At 36.4% G+C, this 17,820-nt stretch overlaps 1 protein-coding gene across 1 annotated transcript; it reads right to left on the bottom strand.

Annotated features, from left to right (window-relative positions):
* Positions 1 to 657: 657 nt before the first annotated feature.
* Positions 658 to 8,889, bottom strand: LOC116262319 (sodium/hydrogen exchanger 1). The gene is made up of 15 exons (XM_050080032.1): positions 8,615 to 8,889; positions 7,622 to 8,050; positions 7,425 to 7,543; positions 6,281 to 6,378; positions 5,928 to 5,987; positions 5,766 to 5,812; positions 5,482 to 5,676; positions 5,329 to 5,375; positions 4,718 to 4,784; positions 4,479 to 4,579; positions 4,210 to 4,311; positions 2,959 to 3,097; positions 2,812 to 2,874; positions 2,015 to 2,098; positions 658 to 1,333 (listed from the first exon to the last, which is right to left on the bottom strand). The coding sequence occupies exons 2-15, from the start codon at positions 7,811 to 7,813 to the stop codon at positions 998 to 1,000; spliced, it is 1,650 nt and encodes a 549-aa protein (XP_049935989.1). The 5' UTR covers positions 7,814 to 8,050; positions 8,615 to 8,889; the 3' UTR covers positions 658 to 997.
* Between the last annotated feature and the right edge of the window lie 8,931 nt (positions 8,890 to 17,820).

Genomic DNA, 17,820 nt, shown 5'->3' with positions numbered 1-17,820 from the left:
GTGCAAGAAAAACCCAACTGCTGGCAAAAGAATTGTATTGAGAACATAATTTTGCTCATCTTAAAAGTTTTACTATAGCTTAGGGTTAAAGAAAAAGGACAAGTTTCCGTTTTTTCCCAAAAATAGAAAATAAAACTCTTTTGGCAAGCCTTCGGTTGAATGAAGTCAAAATGCACTTATATTTTGACGAAGGAAGCAAAATCTTTCCCACATCAGTTTCTCGAAGAAAGACTTGTACAACCATCAATAATAAAAATAAGGTGTCTCTTTACAATCAAATGAAAGGATTTGCAAGCAAACCCAAATTCTATGTCATAGAGGTAGTAGATAGGACGAATGACGGAGGCCAATAAACTACAGAGAGATGCTATGGTGCTAGACACTCCTATGGTCCTTTTGAGCTATCAACGGGATACAAGACATAGAAGAACGACAAAGGTTTGCAACATCCCCACAAAGTAAACAGATATTAACACAAACAAAGGACGCAGATGAGATTGTCCTCTGGTTTCGACGACGAATAAATTGACGCTGCTAGGGAAATTTACAGTCCACTGTGAACGGTCGACACTGCAAGTAGAAAACACTAACTATAGCTACAAGCAGCTTACGAGTATCAAATGAACCAAACTGAAATAGAGCCCACAGCAAGGTCTGTGCACGGGAAACAAATATACATGCTTAGAAATAGATTGCAATGTTCAAAAGTGCAGATGCACTCACCATGATTTTACAAACTACATACTGCTCTCTACACAACTTCTGGAAGCGCCACCTCATTCGATATTTCAAAATATGAAAAAGAAAAAAAAGTGAAAGAAATATACATGTACCATACAGGCATTTTTACAGAGAGCTATAGAAAAAAAATAAATTAACTGGTTCTGACGACCAAAACTTATAGCTCCTCGCTGATACCATATCAACGGAGCCCATCACACACCAACAACACGCCAAGGCACCCAACAACAAAAATATGTGGACATCTACACTTTCCTCAGTGGAAAAAATTATTATGGTGATTGCTGCTCTCTTCTGTTGGAGAGCCAGGTACGAATGGCGCAAAGCCACGTCCTCCAAACATAGGACGCATATAAGCATCATCAAATTTACGCCAGTAGTAGTGCACAGTATGTGTTGGCTTCGTCAAAAGCAAGCGTAGGCTGGTTGGCCTCCTAAGACTCAGCGGACTTGCTTCAGAACTGGGATTGTCTTCAAGGAATGGAATAAGGAATGATTTTGGACTTGATGGCTCCGAAGGTATACCATTCATTGTTCTTGAACTTTGGGGTAGCAAAAGCCTAATCAATGGCTTTGTCAAGAGGCCAAATACCTAAAACAGAGGATGCCAGTTAATTAGATTTGCAATGAAAAAGGAGGAGCAACCATAAATCCTAAAATCAAGCGTCACGCAAATGACAAAGCAGAATTGCCTTGCTTTCCTAATGGGAACAAAAAAAGATGCTTGCAGGAAGTTGCTATCACAGACAAAGACATGCACTTTTTCCAGAATACAGAAGTGGACTGCATGTATGCATTATTGCTTTATGCACTCAACCGTGTTTCCATGAACTCTAGGGCATGACTGTATATTCCTTTTCTGATGCAGAATTAGCACGTGTTAGTCTACCCAATGACGCTGTTTGTGATTCTGCTTATGTATGTTTCCCAAAATCCGTATCTGAAGTACTCTTTCTGAGAAGGAGAAAGCATCAATATGGCACAGATGTCATTATAAGGAATCAAGAGGTGCCACGCAAACGATGGCCCTGTTTCCACAAAGTGTAAAGAATGCATCTTGATCTAACTATGTTCTTAGGGGAATGCGAAAACATGTCAAAGAGAACCAGCCAACGGAAAAAAAGATTCTCAGAAATCGCTTTTTTCCTTTATTTAGTTAGTATTGGTATCCAGTGACAGCTTTAATTGTTGATTTGAACTAAAAGATGAAGTCAAAATTATTACCACAATTTATCCCAGAAACAAATGACAGCAAAATCAAGCACCTACTCACCACTGTGCTGAAAAGGACTACTGTTATGGTACAAGTGATCATAATTGCATTTCCATGCAACTGAGTATGGCCAGATCGGGTGAACTGCAAACATATGTGAAGAGAAAATGAGACTAACAGCACACGGGGTAAATCAGAATCACAATATATGATGGAAACATGTGTCAATGATGAAAGCAATTTCTTTTTTTTTTTTTCTTTTTTCTTTTTTACAGTAAGAGACCAAAAGTTTCATGGTATCCCAGAACAGTGCTACGTCTGCAGAATCTACACTTCTTCAGGTTACAATTCAATAAAATGGACTGTGCCAGCCTGGGGTCTCATGTTAGGAGCAATAATTCCATGTCTTCAAGGAATACAGCATGTCCTTGGAAGTGAGCAGCAAATAGGGGGGGAAATGGTCTAGCCTGCCTGGCACAAACCTTTGAAAAGTAAATACGGAATATACTAACTCCACAAACCTTTAGCAAATTCACCAGGGGTAGAAAATGCATCTTTGTGGCCTATCATTTTGAAAATATTTTGGTCAAACTTTGATAAGGAGCGATAATTACACATTGAAAAATGAAGTTTCTGCAGACATAAAGTTGGAAGCATGTCCTAGGTAATGCTAAGTCCCTAGCTTCTATCATCTTAATCCCAGAATATGCTCTGCCTAAAAGCACTTGTTTTCTTACCTCTGAGAGGTCCAAATAAAGATAAGAAAAATACTATGTTATCTGAATCACTGGGTTTAAAATTAATGATGCCCCAATATTTTTCCAGAAACCATTCTAATTTTAATGTCAGAAGCTTACCTGATTATAAGCAAGTGCCATGGAGACTGCTCCACGCATTAGACCAGCCCACCAAATTGTAACCTGTGGAACAGAATACCAAGATTGCCTTGACCATCCTTCCTATAGTCTCTATGCTTAAGCAGAAATCAGAAAATATAAACTCACTTGCTGCTTGAAGTTGATCTTTTCACTTGGTGTTTTTTTGGTTAAATTGTTCAAGAATGATAATGGAAACACAAAAGCAGCTCTGCCCAACATAACCAATCCTAGCAGCATTGAACTGAGGCCGACTGACTTTCCTGGACTGGAAGACTTAATATTGCTTAGTGCATAAATCAGAAATATGTAAGAAAACAAAACAGAAGGCATCAATAAGTCATCCACAAAAGACAACCCCATTCAACATATGCATACTTTAAACCGGCCATAGAGTGTATCAGTTTGGCTATACCCGTTAACGGGTTCAGACACAAATTCATTTGATTACAAATATGTTGATTTTACTCTAAGCTGCCCACAATTAGACCATAAAGGGCCACAAAAGACAACCCCATTCAACATATGCATACTTTAAACCGGCCATAGAGTGTATCAGTTTGGCTATACCCGTTAACGGGTTCAGACACAAATTCATTTGATTAAAATATGTTGATTTTACTCTAAGCTGCCCACAATTAGACCATAAAGGGCTCAGTTATATAAAAATAGAAAATGTTTAATGGTAAGTTATCTTCCATATAAGCTATATCATGATCGAATTTCAGTAGAGAAAGAGACAAGGAATCTATCTAAAGTTAGTTGTGTTAAAATCAAATTTTATTTTATTTTGGCTAATGGTAATTATATTTCCACTAATGATCAGAATGTGATAAATCCAGGAATCAGGTCTGAAGTGGGTTCAAAAATTGGGCCAAGCATGTACCAGAAATTTCTATCCAGGCCTATCCATATACAACCAATGAATTTATGAATGTGTATGCAACCAGTTTTTCCTGTCATAAAAAAACTATAACTGAATTTGACAATCTTTTGGTCACATAAGTTTTATAAGAAAATACTCTTGAAAAGAAAGAAAATCAGAGGAAAGTGTCGGAACAGAAATTATTTAAAGAGTTAATGCACAAAGAGAATTTAGGCTTTGGACCGCTAAAGCACATCTAAACTAATTCTTTCTAGCCGTGCATATGGACACACTAATAAGATTCTCTTAGATGAAGAGAGTGAAGCATAACGAGTAGTGACATGAAGAGAATTGAGCAACTAATTATGGGGACAGTGGAACACCACTAAAGAAAGCCCCGCATACTCCAGTAATGTGCACGAAATCACTGCAAATATTGACAACATTTTCTTTCCTTGAAGAAATCATTAAAATGGATCTCACTATCACTTGTAATTGTTGAACACAAAAGGTACCTGCTCTTAACAAGTTTCCACTTTTCAATGTCCAATGCATCCATACCAACATATAGGAAGATAAATGTCTCAGCAATGAAGGACATTGTCGCAAATGCATGCCTACAATGGACATAAATAAGAAAAGATACTTCAATTCTTAGCCGTGTCAGCAAATATACATCCAAAGTGCAAGGACAGCTATTTTCGAATCACACAACAATGAAAAGTTGAAAACAATGAACGGATAAACATATCCACTGCTTTTAGCCAGAGATTCCTTGACCTACTTGGTGGTAACTCGTGAAGCCTCTGTTACGTTATGCCAAGTATAATGAGACATCACAATTCCACAAAAGAAAACAGTGAGAATGGCGCTTAGATTAAAAAACTGCACAAAAAACAAAGGTCAAGACCAAAACATGATATTGAATAAAAGCCTCTTAACACAAGCAAAGAATCCACAAAAAAAAAAAGAAACATGTAAATAAGGATACTTAGAGAATTTAACAAGAATTAAGAACCATACTTCAGCTAGTATATATGACAGATACGCCATCAGTATCATTAATGCAACTTCACGATCTGTGGAATGCCTGAAAATAAAATAGCAACTCTAGCATCAGATTTACATTAGAAAAGAAAGTAAACACCATTATCTACCCTAAGAATTAAAAAAAAGAGAGAATAGAAACAAAAACCAAGAACTAATTCCAATCTTGATCTACTGCAAGAAACTGGTATGATAGAAGGAACAAGGGGCACCAGGATCTCTTATCATGGGGGAAAAAAATATATACTTGAAACAGTCCATTACAAGGAAATAAATTCCGGGGCAAACCCCCAGCATCAGTTCTCCGGAAGGAAACAACTACACTAACTAGGATAAAGTCTCCCCCCGAAAACAGCCATGCACCTTGCATGAATCACCTGGAATCCGAATTGTCTTCCAAAAGGTATGCTCGTGTTACCATGTACATGTTTTTATGCAAAACTGCAAAACAAGCAATAACTAAAACCTAAATTGAATCCATGGCAGCATACTGTCCATTACATGATACTTCATTCACACCATAAGCACCAATAGAGACCAACAACATGGACATTTATATGCCAGGACCATGACCTTAAGCTACTCACCTTCCGAAATATAACTTTTTTATTATATATGCACTTAGAAGCCCTGCCTGCAAAAAGTAAGGAAAAGAAAATGGAATCTAATAAGAAACAAATAAAAGAGAATACATGAAAAAGATAGGCCACGTTTGTGCTCAAGAGCCATGCAGAACTTACAACTACTCCAAGGAGAGTGCTCGTCACGAACAAATAAAGGAAGTTCAGCATCAACTGCCAAGCAGTGGTAGAATTGATGTGATTAAGGTCAAAGCTCTGGATGGCATTAAACAGCACAACTGAAGTGGCATCATTCACCACACCTTCACCAAAAACCAGGCTATACAGTAAAGGAGTCTCATCCTGGTTAAGGACCTGTCACAAAATAATTTTTCTTTTAGATAGTTTCACCCAAGTATAATTACATGAAAAGCATGAAATATTTTCCTATATATCAAACCGACCTGCAAAGTGCAAACAGAATCTGTTGCAGAAAAGATTGCTCCAGTTGCTGCAAAGATTGACCCAACAACATTATATTTAATGGCTATATAAAATTTCTCTGGATTTATAAGCATGGCTGCACATGCATGACTTCAACAGAGAAAGAGAAGAAGAGATAATACCAAGGTAGTCTCCAATATCCAAGAGAGCGATATCATACTTCCTGAACAACAGTAGTGCCCCTGGAATAGGAAACAGAAAAGCTCAGAGAAAGAAACAGACAGACAGAAAGGGGTGGGGGGCAAGGAAGGAGCATACAAACAACCTCTTGTCTACGATATATCCTTAAAATATATTCTCACACCAAAAACTTTCATTTCTCAAAAACAAGTAGATTAACATGTCCTCCTACTTAATATAGAGAGCTTGATCGCATGAGCACACTTCTGAATTAAAGCTCGTCCTGACATGCATCCACCATTTTCAAAAAGAAGAGGTTCAACATATTTTAATTTCAAATTCTGTTAAGCCTTACCAACAGAGATAACGGCAAAAGATATCAATGTCCCAAATGCGCCAAAGAGTATAATGGTCATGAAGTTACGAAAAAATTGCTTCTTTTTAACCTGAAACCTGAAATAAAAATTTCCAGAGCATAAATCAGGAAATATGAAATTGCACAGATGACAATGAGAAATATAAAAGCATCCAACTATCTTTAGAAAGTTCACCAGAACTGTCACATGCATGATAAAGATGTTGCCTATTTAACTTGCATCAGTGACCATTACATGCAAAATTTTTAATTCAAACACAATTGCTACCAAACCAGAAGATGAATACTTAAGATTCTGGCAAAGTCATTCCTTATGGAAGACAATGCTGACATCAGCAAACTTTATTCCACTTGTGGTTGCTGAAGGAAAACTAAGACTACAAATAACAATACCAATAACTTGACATTTACATGGTAATTCCACAAGACATCAAAATAAGTGTACATCATCCCTGAACCACCCAAATGTATTTGGATGACAGATCCTACTGATTCTAAATATTTGTATAGGTCTGTGCCTTTAGAGAGCTTGGAGTTCATAGTCATCAGCAATACGAGGAGTGTCCATACAAGGTCCTATACTCCTATGTAAATCGGGAACTTATTTAGTTGTATTCCAAATAGAAACCCTTGTATCAGAATGAGATGCATCTAGCAGTTAACCTGAATTGAAGATGTTGCCAACGTCTGTGAACTGACATGTTGTATACATAAGCTGTCATGTGCCACGATCTGCTCACAACATGCAATTAAGAAACACACCTCATGACAATTTCATGGACACAGTCAAGCACCCAAGTTTTTAATTTCATATTTTTTTTCTCTTTTATTAGCCACATTCTACTTTATTTTCATGATTCCTCTTGAGAAGGCAATTTTTACCTTTTTTGATGACATAGCCTTATTTGAAGATTCCTGTTCAAAAGGCAATATTCTATTCCTCAACGAACCCAACCCTTTATTGGGTAACTTACAATATATAAACACTAACTATTACACTCATGCGTCTGTATCCTACAGATGCACAGAAATATAACAGCAAACAAACTGTCACTTATGTATAGAGCACCCCATCCAGCTTAGAAGGAAAGTCATCACTGAGACTAGGAAAGTGAGATTGTACCCTGCATTGAATATGATTGGCGGAAGAAGATAAATAAAGAAAAGATCCTCACTGAAGACCAGAATATGCGAGCTTCTTCCTTTGGTGGTCAGCAGAATAATAATTCCAGTACACAACCCCTGGCACAAAAACCCTGTCAACGATGCATTTTCTCAGACGAGAACATTTTAAGTGACCAATACGTTGTTGATACTCACAATAGCAAGGGCGGTAATTGATTCATTCATCCATCTATTCTCTTCGAGCAGGTGGCCAATGACAATGCAGGCACAAAGTAGGGTAACAAAGATGTTGATCGAAACAACGGAGGCATGATCAGACGCGCTTACAAGCCCTATCTTCGCCAAAACAGAATGAATGGTGCCCATAGTAGCCATTGTTGTGTTCATTTTAAGAGTAATAGCATAAACAATCAGCGCCTAAACAGAAGTCACAAACGCTTGACAAAGCCAACCCAGTCCGTCTTTGGCCACTGATCTCCTGGAACCAAGTCCATTTCAATGGTTAAACCAAGTTTCCAAACAGCCCATCTCCACAAGAACTGCACACCAAATTAGCATCCACATCTATATGTCTCCATCAGAGATTCAGAATAACACAACCAGCGGAGACTTCTAAAATGCAGCCTGTGAAAACACAGAAAAACCAAACCTATGTCAGTCAAAATGCTTACAAATTCATTGACACCAATAAACTCGCACACACCTCTAAAAGGTTAACCACTCTTCCATAACACGTTATTGACAGAAACCGTAGAAATTCACCGGAAAACAACCACAAACATAAAAGTACAAGGATAATTGTAAAACTGTATGGCAAGTTATAAAAATTCCAATTCAAACTGTATACCAAGCCATCAACTTGGGACGTAGCAAGCCTTCTATCAACAAAGCATCGTGGGACCAAAGACTGTAACCCTTACCCAGAAATCACGCGAAAAAAAAGGCAAGAAAGCGAAGTCATGCAAAAAGTGAACAAAATTCAAAAGTAATGGTAGGAGGCCGCTAAGTCTGTCATGCTAGGATCACATCACAAGAGCAATTCATTTCTCGTTTACGGGATAAAATAAAAGATAAAAATAAAAAATATGGTGATGTACTCCTGTACCTCGGATCCACCTAAATAGCAAATAGGAATCAATAAGCGCGCAGAATTGGATAGTATGAATAAAAAGGAATGAAGAAAGATACGTAATAACGAAAATTATGAAGCTCAATCGTTGCAAAGGCTCCCCCAGCAGTTTGCATCAACAAAAAACTGTTCCCTCGAACCGTCGTTCCAGGAAAAGCAAAAGAACGAGCCCACTTAAATTTTCACGAACTATTTCTCAGCCAAACACATAGAAGCTCAAAATTTGAACTTCATGGAAAGCTGAACTCGACCCAATTTCCAACACAATCAACCACGCCAACACAACACGAGAATGGGACGGAGAGATAACCGTCTAGACCGACTGTAGAAGCGAGTAGGAGAAGAACGAGAAGAATAAGAAGCGATAATTTAGCTTCGAAGAATAAGAAGCGACAGTTTGAAGTTTCGAGAATACCTCTTCTCAGAGTGGTAGATCAGAGAAAAGAGAGAGAGAGGGATCCCAAGTGGAGGGGAAGATGACAGGTTATAAACAGAGAGAGAGAGAGAGAGAGAAGGTTTTATTTTTTCGGTTTTTTATTTCAGCCGCTACCTGTCAAATGACAAAGGAGAAAAATCGTTGAAGTCCAAAATGTTTTATTTATTTACGGATGACCAGCCGTTGCTTGTGCTATTTCGTTCAGCTACCCACCAAGAAACCAGCAACCCAAACGTTTGCTACGGTCCGAGAAAGTACGCAACTAATCCGGGTCGGATCTCGAATACATGAATTTGGAAATCCATGGATCTAGTTTTGGGGTTGTGTGCGGACCGTGCCGTTAGGGTTGGTCACAATAAGATCTTACCGGGTTTTAACAATCCAGATGCTCATTCTCTTACTCTATGAAGATCCACATTCAGATCGAATCTTAAAAATGGATATTCTCTTCGGTATTCGATACAAGCTCAGGTTTGATCTATGAACATGAAAAGATATTTAAGGATGTTAATATATTCTATTTGAATCTGACTAAACCATTCCGAAAAAAATTGAACATGAAAAAAAAAAAAAACAAATTAAGAAATTAGATCAGGTTAGGATTTCATCTGATCAGATTTAATTTAATTAAATATTCTATATCTAATGCTTTTGCATTTTGCAAATCTGCCATATTCAGTTTAAATTTGGATTTAGATTTGGATATAAATGTAAAAACTGGATTAGAATCAGATCTAAATTACAAAATCAGATTTCTGATTCGAATAAGATTTTTTTTGTTTACATTCAAATCTGAATATGTAAATATCCAAATATATATATATATATATATATATATATATATATATATAGAGAGAGAGAGAGAGAGGCAATTGATTTCTCTATCTAAGAATAAAAGGTGAGTCCATAGATTCTTGTTCAGTAACTTCATGTTCAATGTCCAAAATAAACATTCTTTTATAATAGTATAAAACAAAATAAACGATTTTTAACTCTTCTAACATAAAATTATTTACTAATGAGTATTGTTAGATGGTTAAAAATTAAAAAATCAATCATAAACCATTGTTATACTATCTACAAGTTACAATCTAGGATCTGTTTAGTGACAAATATATATTTTTAGTCATCTCACAACATTCTACATCCGGCTAAAAGATATAAAAAATCAATAGGACTACTCTGGCCTGTGACTTGCTATTGTTGTCTTCATTGTTTACGAAATAACAAACGATTAGTATTATTGTTAAGTTCATTATAACAATAGGAGACGGCACGATCTTGGTTTTGGTAGAATGGAACGGAACAAACGGTACGCAGCGTACCGCGGAATTGCTGGTTGTTTTAAATAGCAAAGAGGCGGTAACTAAGAGCGGGGCCACCACACCAGCCGTGTTCCCGACGCAAGTACCGCGTTCTGACACGCGCAACAGAAGCACAGCTGGTCCGCTCAGACTTATAAATGAATATTATTAATCAATTTTGTCAAGTCTGTGTACTGGACGCCGGAAAAATTGGCTCCGGTGATGAATTATTCTATTGTCTGAATGCGTAGATGAATTATATTGTTTTTATGGTTTACTATGTTAGGAGGCTTAGATGTAACTTTTGAACTATAAATAATTAACCGTGAAAATATTAGCATTTTTGTAGATCAACTTGCACGAGAGTACATTTTACAAACACCTTAGCATACTTGCATTACGCATAGATCATCATCCAGTATGTGATTAAGGCGCAGTGTCTTCGTCTTTTTATATAAGGGTTACTTGTTTCTCTCTCTCTCTCTCTCTCTCTCTCTCTATATATATATATATATATATATATATATATATATATATATATATATATCACCAGGGAAAAGAGGACAATTGTAAAAAAGCTGAAAGAAAAATGAGAGAGAGAAAAAAGTAGACGAATGTGTGTGTATGTATACATAATTCTCAAATTATGTTTCCCAAATATGCTTACCATTTGTGTTTTCCAATGTTAAATTTAATTTATTTTTTAATAAATTTCATTATATAAATAAATACAAAATACACTAATAAAGTAAATCTCTTGAAAATTTAATTTCTAAATTTTTTATGAAGAAAAATTTGCATGATTAATAATTTTTAAAATTAACGTTGCGGAATTCATATTCTTGTCAAATTTTAACAATGCCCATTTGGTTCAATTTACAAAAAATCAACACTCTTAACGTCAACCAATCAAAAGGCAAAAAAGTGTGATTGTGTATAAATATAGGAAAAGTACATTACAGATCACTATTTATTGTTCATGAGTGTGACTAATGGATGAGATTTCGTGTGAGAAATGAAAAAAAAAAAAAGTATGAGCATTCGAATTAGTAGCTTCTCTGAATATTTTAAGAGTGAGAGATATAAAAATGTATAGACAGATAAAAAAATGTTTTGAATTAGTCGTGAAAATTTAACATATATAAACTTAATACCGTGTAGATAAAAATTTCCGACTCTACTATATAGTATATATGTATAAGTATGTGTGCACATCATGTTAATTTAAAACTTTTGTAGATAGCTATATACGTCTTTGACGTTTCATGGGGAATTTGGCTGCTACAAGTAATTAGAGAGAACCAAACACGAAAGTTCTGCACGCTAAATGATAGCTTCGCATTCAAGAAAACGTTAACGTTAGGTATAAAGAAAACTAAACCCCGGAGAGAAAATCAGTTTTTTCATTTCCTTTAAACTAATCGAGTCTCGATTACGTGAAGATAAAAGAAAGAAAAACTGTAAGGCTGTGACTTGATCCGGAGTTTTCAACTTAACACCCTTCTCATTTATCTAAATGCTCAAAAGGTCCAATCCAGGGAAATAAAGAGTTAGTTAGATGAACCTATTGGTAAATTTATAAAAATATTTTTTAAATATGTTTCATGAATCTGCTCCTAAAAAACAATTACATAAAATGTTAGCCTTAACAAAGAAAAACCATTGAGACCCATGACTTATATATAAGGGTAGCACTGGCTTGGTTTTGCTTTTGCTGAATATATATATATATATATATATATATATATATATATATATATAGGCCCATTAAAGTTGATTCTCAATTTTAAGAGAAGAATTCGTACTAGAATTCTCCACTACCACACGAGCACACTTGTCCCCATGGGGGATTCTATTATTGACTTGAAACGAAATTCATTTAGTCGGATCCGGCCGGTAAGTTTGGAGAACTAAATTTGAACTCAAACTCGAAACTTAATAAAGATCGGACGCAATTACATGCAAAGTTCGGACTTACCCTTGTCAAATCCAGATTCGGCTCTCGAAATCCAAGTCTCGCTTTGAATTCAACAAAAAAGATTAGAATAAGTTGAGGGACTGTTTGGCAGCAGTAAGAAATTGTTACTGTCTAATAAATCTGTTCTTAAGATTGAGACAGACACTCTCACATAATGTTCAATTTAGGGTAATTATTTTGGAGTAAATTCTCGACACATAATGTTCAATTTAGGGTAATTATTTTGGAGTAAATTCTGGACAAAGTAACAAACTGTTCATGTTGTCAAACGGCCATAGTTGTCGATATTAAATCGGCCGCACGTCGTGGGCCCACTTGACTTCTGGACCCACGATACAGTAACGTCGCCTGGTTCTCCAATTATTTACTGATGGTTTTAGTGCTGCCGTTGTACGCTCTCTTGCATGCGGCCATTGGATTCTTTCTTAAATTTGTTTGAAGGTGTCCTTTTCTTCCTGTAATTTCAAAGAGCTGGCACATTTAATTTCAAGGGGCGAAAATTTCATCTACCTAACCTCACATTCCAGTGGAACCAAACATTTCTGGCTGTACATTTTTATTAAAAACAATATTACCCCTGTATATGTACGTGTTTACCGGGATCTTCAGTTGGAGCCCTAAGCTGCAACCCTTTTGTTTTCAGCAAAAATTTCAATCTTTGTGTGACATGAAATATTTCAGTGCAAACAATTTTTATTAGACTGATTTCTATGTGAGGAACCCTGATATAGATTGTGGATCTGAATATAGATCTAAATCCTGGACCCGACTAAGGGGCACGGTACATGTGGCAGCGGATGACATCAAATCACGGTGAAAAGTACAGAACAAAGAAGAAAAATATGATGCGACTTTGAGGTCGCCTTTTGCAAAGCAGTCACGGGAGAAACCTACCCTTCACAAGACGGCCATTGAAGGCCACCAGTCCATGAACTGAATACGACTCGACTGACTGAGATGTTAAATCGTGATCAAGCTCCACGCTCCAACGCATACATGTTCTTGGTGTCCCTTGTTTGATAGAGCACGGACCTGCAAGAACAATGGCATGCTGGGAACGAGCTCGGACGACAAAACGTCTGGTCCTTGTCCTCTTTGCCGGGAAAAGAAATGAGAAATCAAAGCTTCGGTGCCCTCCGTCTAGTGATTGCCATGATTGTACTCAAACGCCATTCGCTTTAGCATGGTGTTCTCCAACTTAAAAAGCTACATGTCCAACGCCGTCGATCTCTAAGATGAAGGAGCGAGATGGGGAAGGACAAAGCAGCGATCACCATGATGGTGGCGGAGAGAAGGGAGCACTATTACTGTTGTGGAAAAGGAGGACAACCGATCGTTTGTATCAGTAAAAGAATCAAAAGGCGAGTACGTTCTGTTCTTGTGAAGGTGCATGTGCACCCCACATGCGTCCAGCTTTTGCACAATCAGAGGGGCCCGCCGCCCGCCCACATATCAAATCTGTCCAAAAGTTACGTCACATGTGCCGCATGATCATTGAGTTCCCGGCCTCGATTCCTTTTCGAGACAAATGAAAATATCGGGGAAAGGACGCCTATGGTCCACTTCACAATGAAGTTTCATTGGCCAAAATAAAGATGATGTATGTTGCTGTATTTTTTTGGGTGAGCAAGGGGTATTAATCTCATCGCTCAAAAAAACCTGAAAGCCCTCATTCCTTCTGCTTTCAGGTCCTGAGCTGCGCCGGTGTCAGCGATAGCAACGGTGCACCCTTTAGCTTAAATGTTGCGCCCTACCGCCTTAAGACACAGGAACATAACGCCCACAGGAATCGAACTAGAGACCTGTCTTAGTACAGGCCCCTAACTCAACCAGCTACGCTATGCCCCTTGAGGCGTATGTTGCTGTACTTGGCCTGAAAAATATCAAGAAAAAAGATGTGAATTTAATGTCCCCTTATCGTTTCGGCGCATGCGTATTGCATGCATGCGCGGTTGAAGACGTCTACCTTCCAATGCAAACGGTAGTTATATATATATATATATATATATATATATATATATATATATATATATATATATAATGACCTATTTTGACAGAAGGTAATGAGAGGCAGGTAGTTGCTGGTTCAAATCTCTGCGGCGCTCACCGCCGTTCACAATCGGTTGAAACCAACAAGTGCCAGGCCCTAGAAGCAGGGAAATGTCCATGGCGGTCTATGGTTTGGGCCGACTAACTATGCTACGCCCCTCAAAGCTTGCCTCTCTAGTACCTAATAAAGTGTTACTATGAAACCTCAAAATAGCGCTTTCGTACATAAACTTTAAAGATATATGGTTCGATTAGTTCAGTTGATTAAATAAACCACATAATCTTCATCTTGCAACAACCAATGCCCTCTCTCACAATGGTTTTGAAGATTAAATTGGGCTAATGGAGAATGGTTGAAAAATGTGTGCAACTAATAACACTTCTATAAATTTTTGATTTTTTTTTTTTTTGAGAAAGGTAAGCTGAATATTAGACAATCTCTATTAGAATGGCAGACAAGAAATTTCTGGTTGAGGGAAAAACCCTTCAAAAAATCAATGGCTGAGAGGCACCAATATATAAATAAGTAATTAGCTAAACAAATTTTCTATAAGGCACTAGTATGTAAATAATTATAATTTGTGAGTCTGTGTGGGCAGTTGCTCATACAAGCCCCATATGCCTCGGCCACTGCGTACTAGTTTATGTCGAGTGACATCTTTCGTTTATTAAAGTCCATATTAAATTCTTGACCTTCTTCAACACGAAGGTTTTAAGTCCAAATTTAAAAATTAGCCAGTTTGGTCAAGCCCTTATCCTTGGTTTATTATTATTATTATCATTATTATTATTATTATCATTCTACTTGATAATGCTCATAATTCAAAAAGAAAAATCACTTTCATTGTTTTTTAAACACCTGCCATTTTCCCGTATGTATATCATAATTACATGGCATTGCTTATGATTATTGGGGATGTCAACTGATGTGATTTAAATTGATGTACTTTTAATGGTATCCACTTTTTCATATGTTTATACATTCAGATGCAAATATATGAATGAAATTTGAATCCAATCTTTAGAGACATTCGAATCTGAATATGAATTTTAGACTGATTTCAAACTATAGTAACCAACTTTCAAAATCCAAGGACATAGGATAGAAGATGTTTATTTAAAACTAAATTTGATATGAATTGGACTGTGATCAGATGTCATTTCTTTTATCTGAATCCAATTTGATTTCTTAAACAAATGGTTTTTTTTTTTTCATACACATTTTTTTTTTAAATGGTTCTATCAGATATGGGATCCAAATCAAATTTATTGGCATCGCTAATAATCACTTTAAAACTACAACGAAACTCATACCTACTTATTATACCCATAATTTTTCAAATGTGTCATTTAGCTCCATGATTGCGTGCCCTAGGTAGGGGCAGAATCATAAATTTTTTATGAGGGGGGCCGAATTAAAGTTTCTAAATTTTGAATGAAGCAGAAATATCATTTTTCAAAAGTTTTATATAAAACAAGTGAAATTTTCTAAAAATTTACATATATATATATTTTTTTTGAAATTAAGGTGAGGCTAAAGCCCAAGCGGGCCCTACCTTGGCTCCACCCTTGCCCCAGGCCTAGGTTAGCTTCAGCTCTCGCATGGGCACAATAACTATCAGGTTCAATATGGTGTTCTTGTATATGTCTAGATTTAGATTCAAAGAAATTACACTGTTTAACTTATATGTGCATAATCTAAGGGACGTTTGATATACCAATATCATGGAATTTTAAAATCAAAATGCTCGTTTTTTAATATATTATCATTATTAAACAAAGTATTTTGCTTCCAGAATTAAGAAATTAAAACTTGAAATTTTGATTCCATTTCAGTTTGAAAAAGAATTGCGATTTTGAAATTTTCATATCCTTGAATCAAAATTTCAAACCATCAAATGCCTCTTAAAACCATAACTATTCCTGTCGCTGAACTACTAAACATAAACGAGAGAATGACTATGAAACAACATCACACATTAGGATTGCAAATTTTCTAGATATGGTTCAGGGGAGTGACGTTTTCTGTTGTATCAAACCTGTTTTAGATCAAATCGCTTTATGCGTGTGATAAGAAAAACGTATAACACATGCTCTTAGAATCATGACGCATGAACACTGATTTAATTTGTTCTATCATGTGATTATCGATGTTGCAAGAAAACCCAACGCTTTGGCATGTAAAACGTTAACGAAAGTATGACAGGATTATGGAATTACATGGTGGATGTTTATATTATCTTTATAGACAATCCAATATCAGATTGACATTCAATAAAGGACATCCAACCGGATTCAGATTCAGATATACATATATGTTTGATTGGAATCTGATTCAAATATGATTTAGTTTTATATAAATATCTTATAACCAATAGCTTTACATTTAGAAAATCGGCTGGATTCAGTTCAAAATTCGGATTTAGATTCAGATTTAAATGTAAATTTAAAAGTCATGTTCGGATGGATTTGAATTGTGAAATCAAATTTTGATTCAGACATAACTTTTCTTCGTTTGCATTCCGATTTAAATTTGAATATGAATATGTGAATATCTGAAAAAAATAGATACAATTATTAATATATCTAACTTGAATATGATCTATTAACATCTCTAAAATTTGTCATGAACCTACTTTTTCTAATTAAACTGAACCAGGTAAATCTTCTGTTTTCCGCCCTTTTTTCTTTATTGCAAATTCATTATATCGTTCGTGCATCCCTCAACCAAAACATTTCAAATCTCGTTCATTATCAAGTTCACAAAAATATTGAAATTTACCCGATAAAATATTTCAAATTCAAGTAACTAAATGGCCCTGGAGCTCATCAATTGGAGGCCAACCAAAATGCATGTGGTATTGAAATTCTTGACCCTTTAGTTGATAGCAGGACACAAAAGTAAACCAGGGTGGCAAATTCAATAGCCGACCTGTGTGGTTGGTGCGGGCAATTGCCCACCCCCACCTGAGTAAAACTTTAGAATAATTTTACTATGATAACGTAAGAGTCAAGCCTAGCTACATGCAGCGCATATACACCCAACTCATTGCAATAATAAGATAGATTAGTGTTAGTTTGCTAAAAATTTCTGGTTAATGGTTATGTTTGGTTGCGGTGTTTTGTCTGTTTTTATTGAACTGGATCCATTTTTGGTTAGGGCTGCACAACGAGTCGAGCAAACTCGGGCTCAAGTCAGACTCGCTCGAAAAAGCTCGGCTCGAGCTCAACTCATTTATAAATGAGTCGAGTTCGACTGAAAGTTAAACTCGAATAAATAAACGAGTCGAGTTGCAAGAACTCAACTCGTTTAATAAATATTGGATTTGCAGCCCACACAAATAATACCTGTCTAATTGCTTCGTGTCCGACCCATTTGCCATTCGCGGGAAGTTTACGCCCTCAACTGTCGGATCGTGCTAAATTTTCGGGAAATCCAAGATATCCAATATCCGGATTTCCTCTGTTCATCGTCAAAAGGTGCCCGAGTTTGTGATT

The sequence above is a fragment of the Nymphaea colorata genome, chromosome 10, assembly GCF_008831285.2.
Source record: "Nymphaea colorata isolate Beijing-Zhang1983 chromosome 10, ASM883128v2, whole genome shotgun sequence".
Lineage (NCBI taxonomy): Eukaryota > Viridiplantae > Streptophyta > Magnoliopsida > Nymphaeales > Nymphaeaceae > Nymphaea > Nymphaea colorata.
This window is presented reverse-complemented; position numbering and strand designations above follow the sequence as displayed.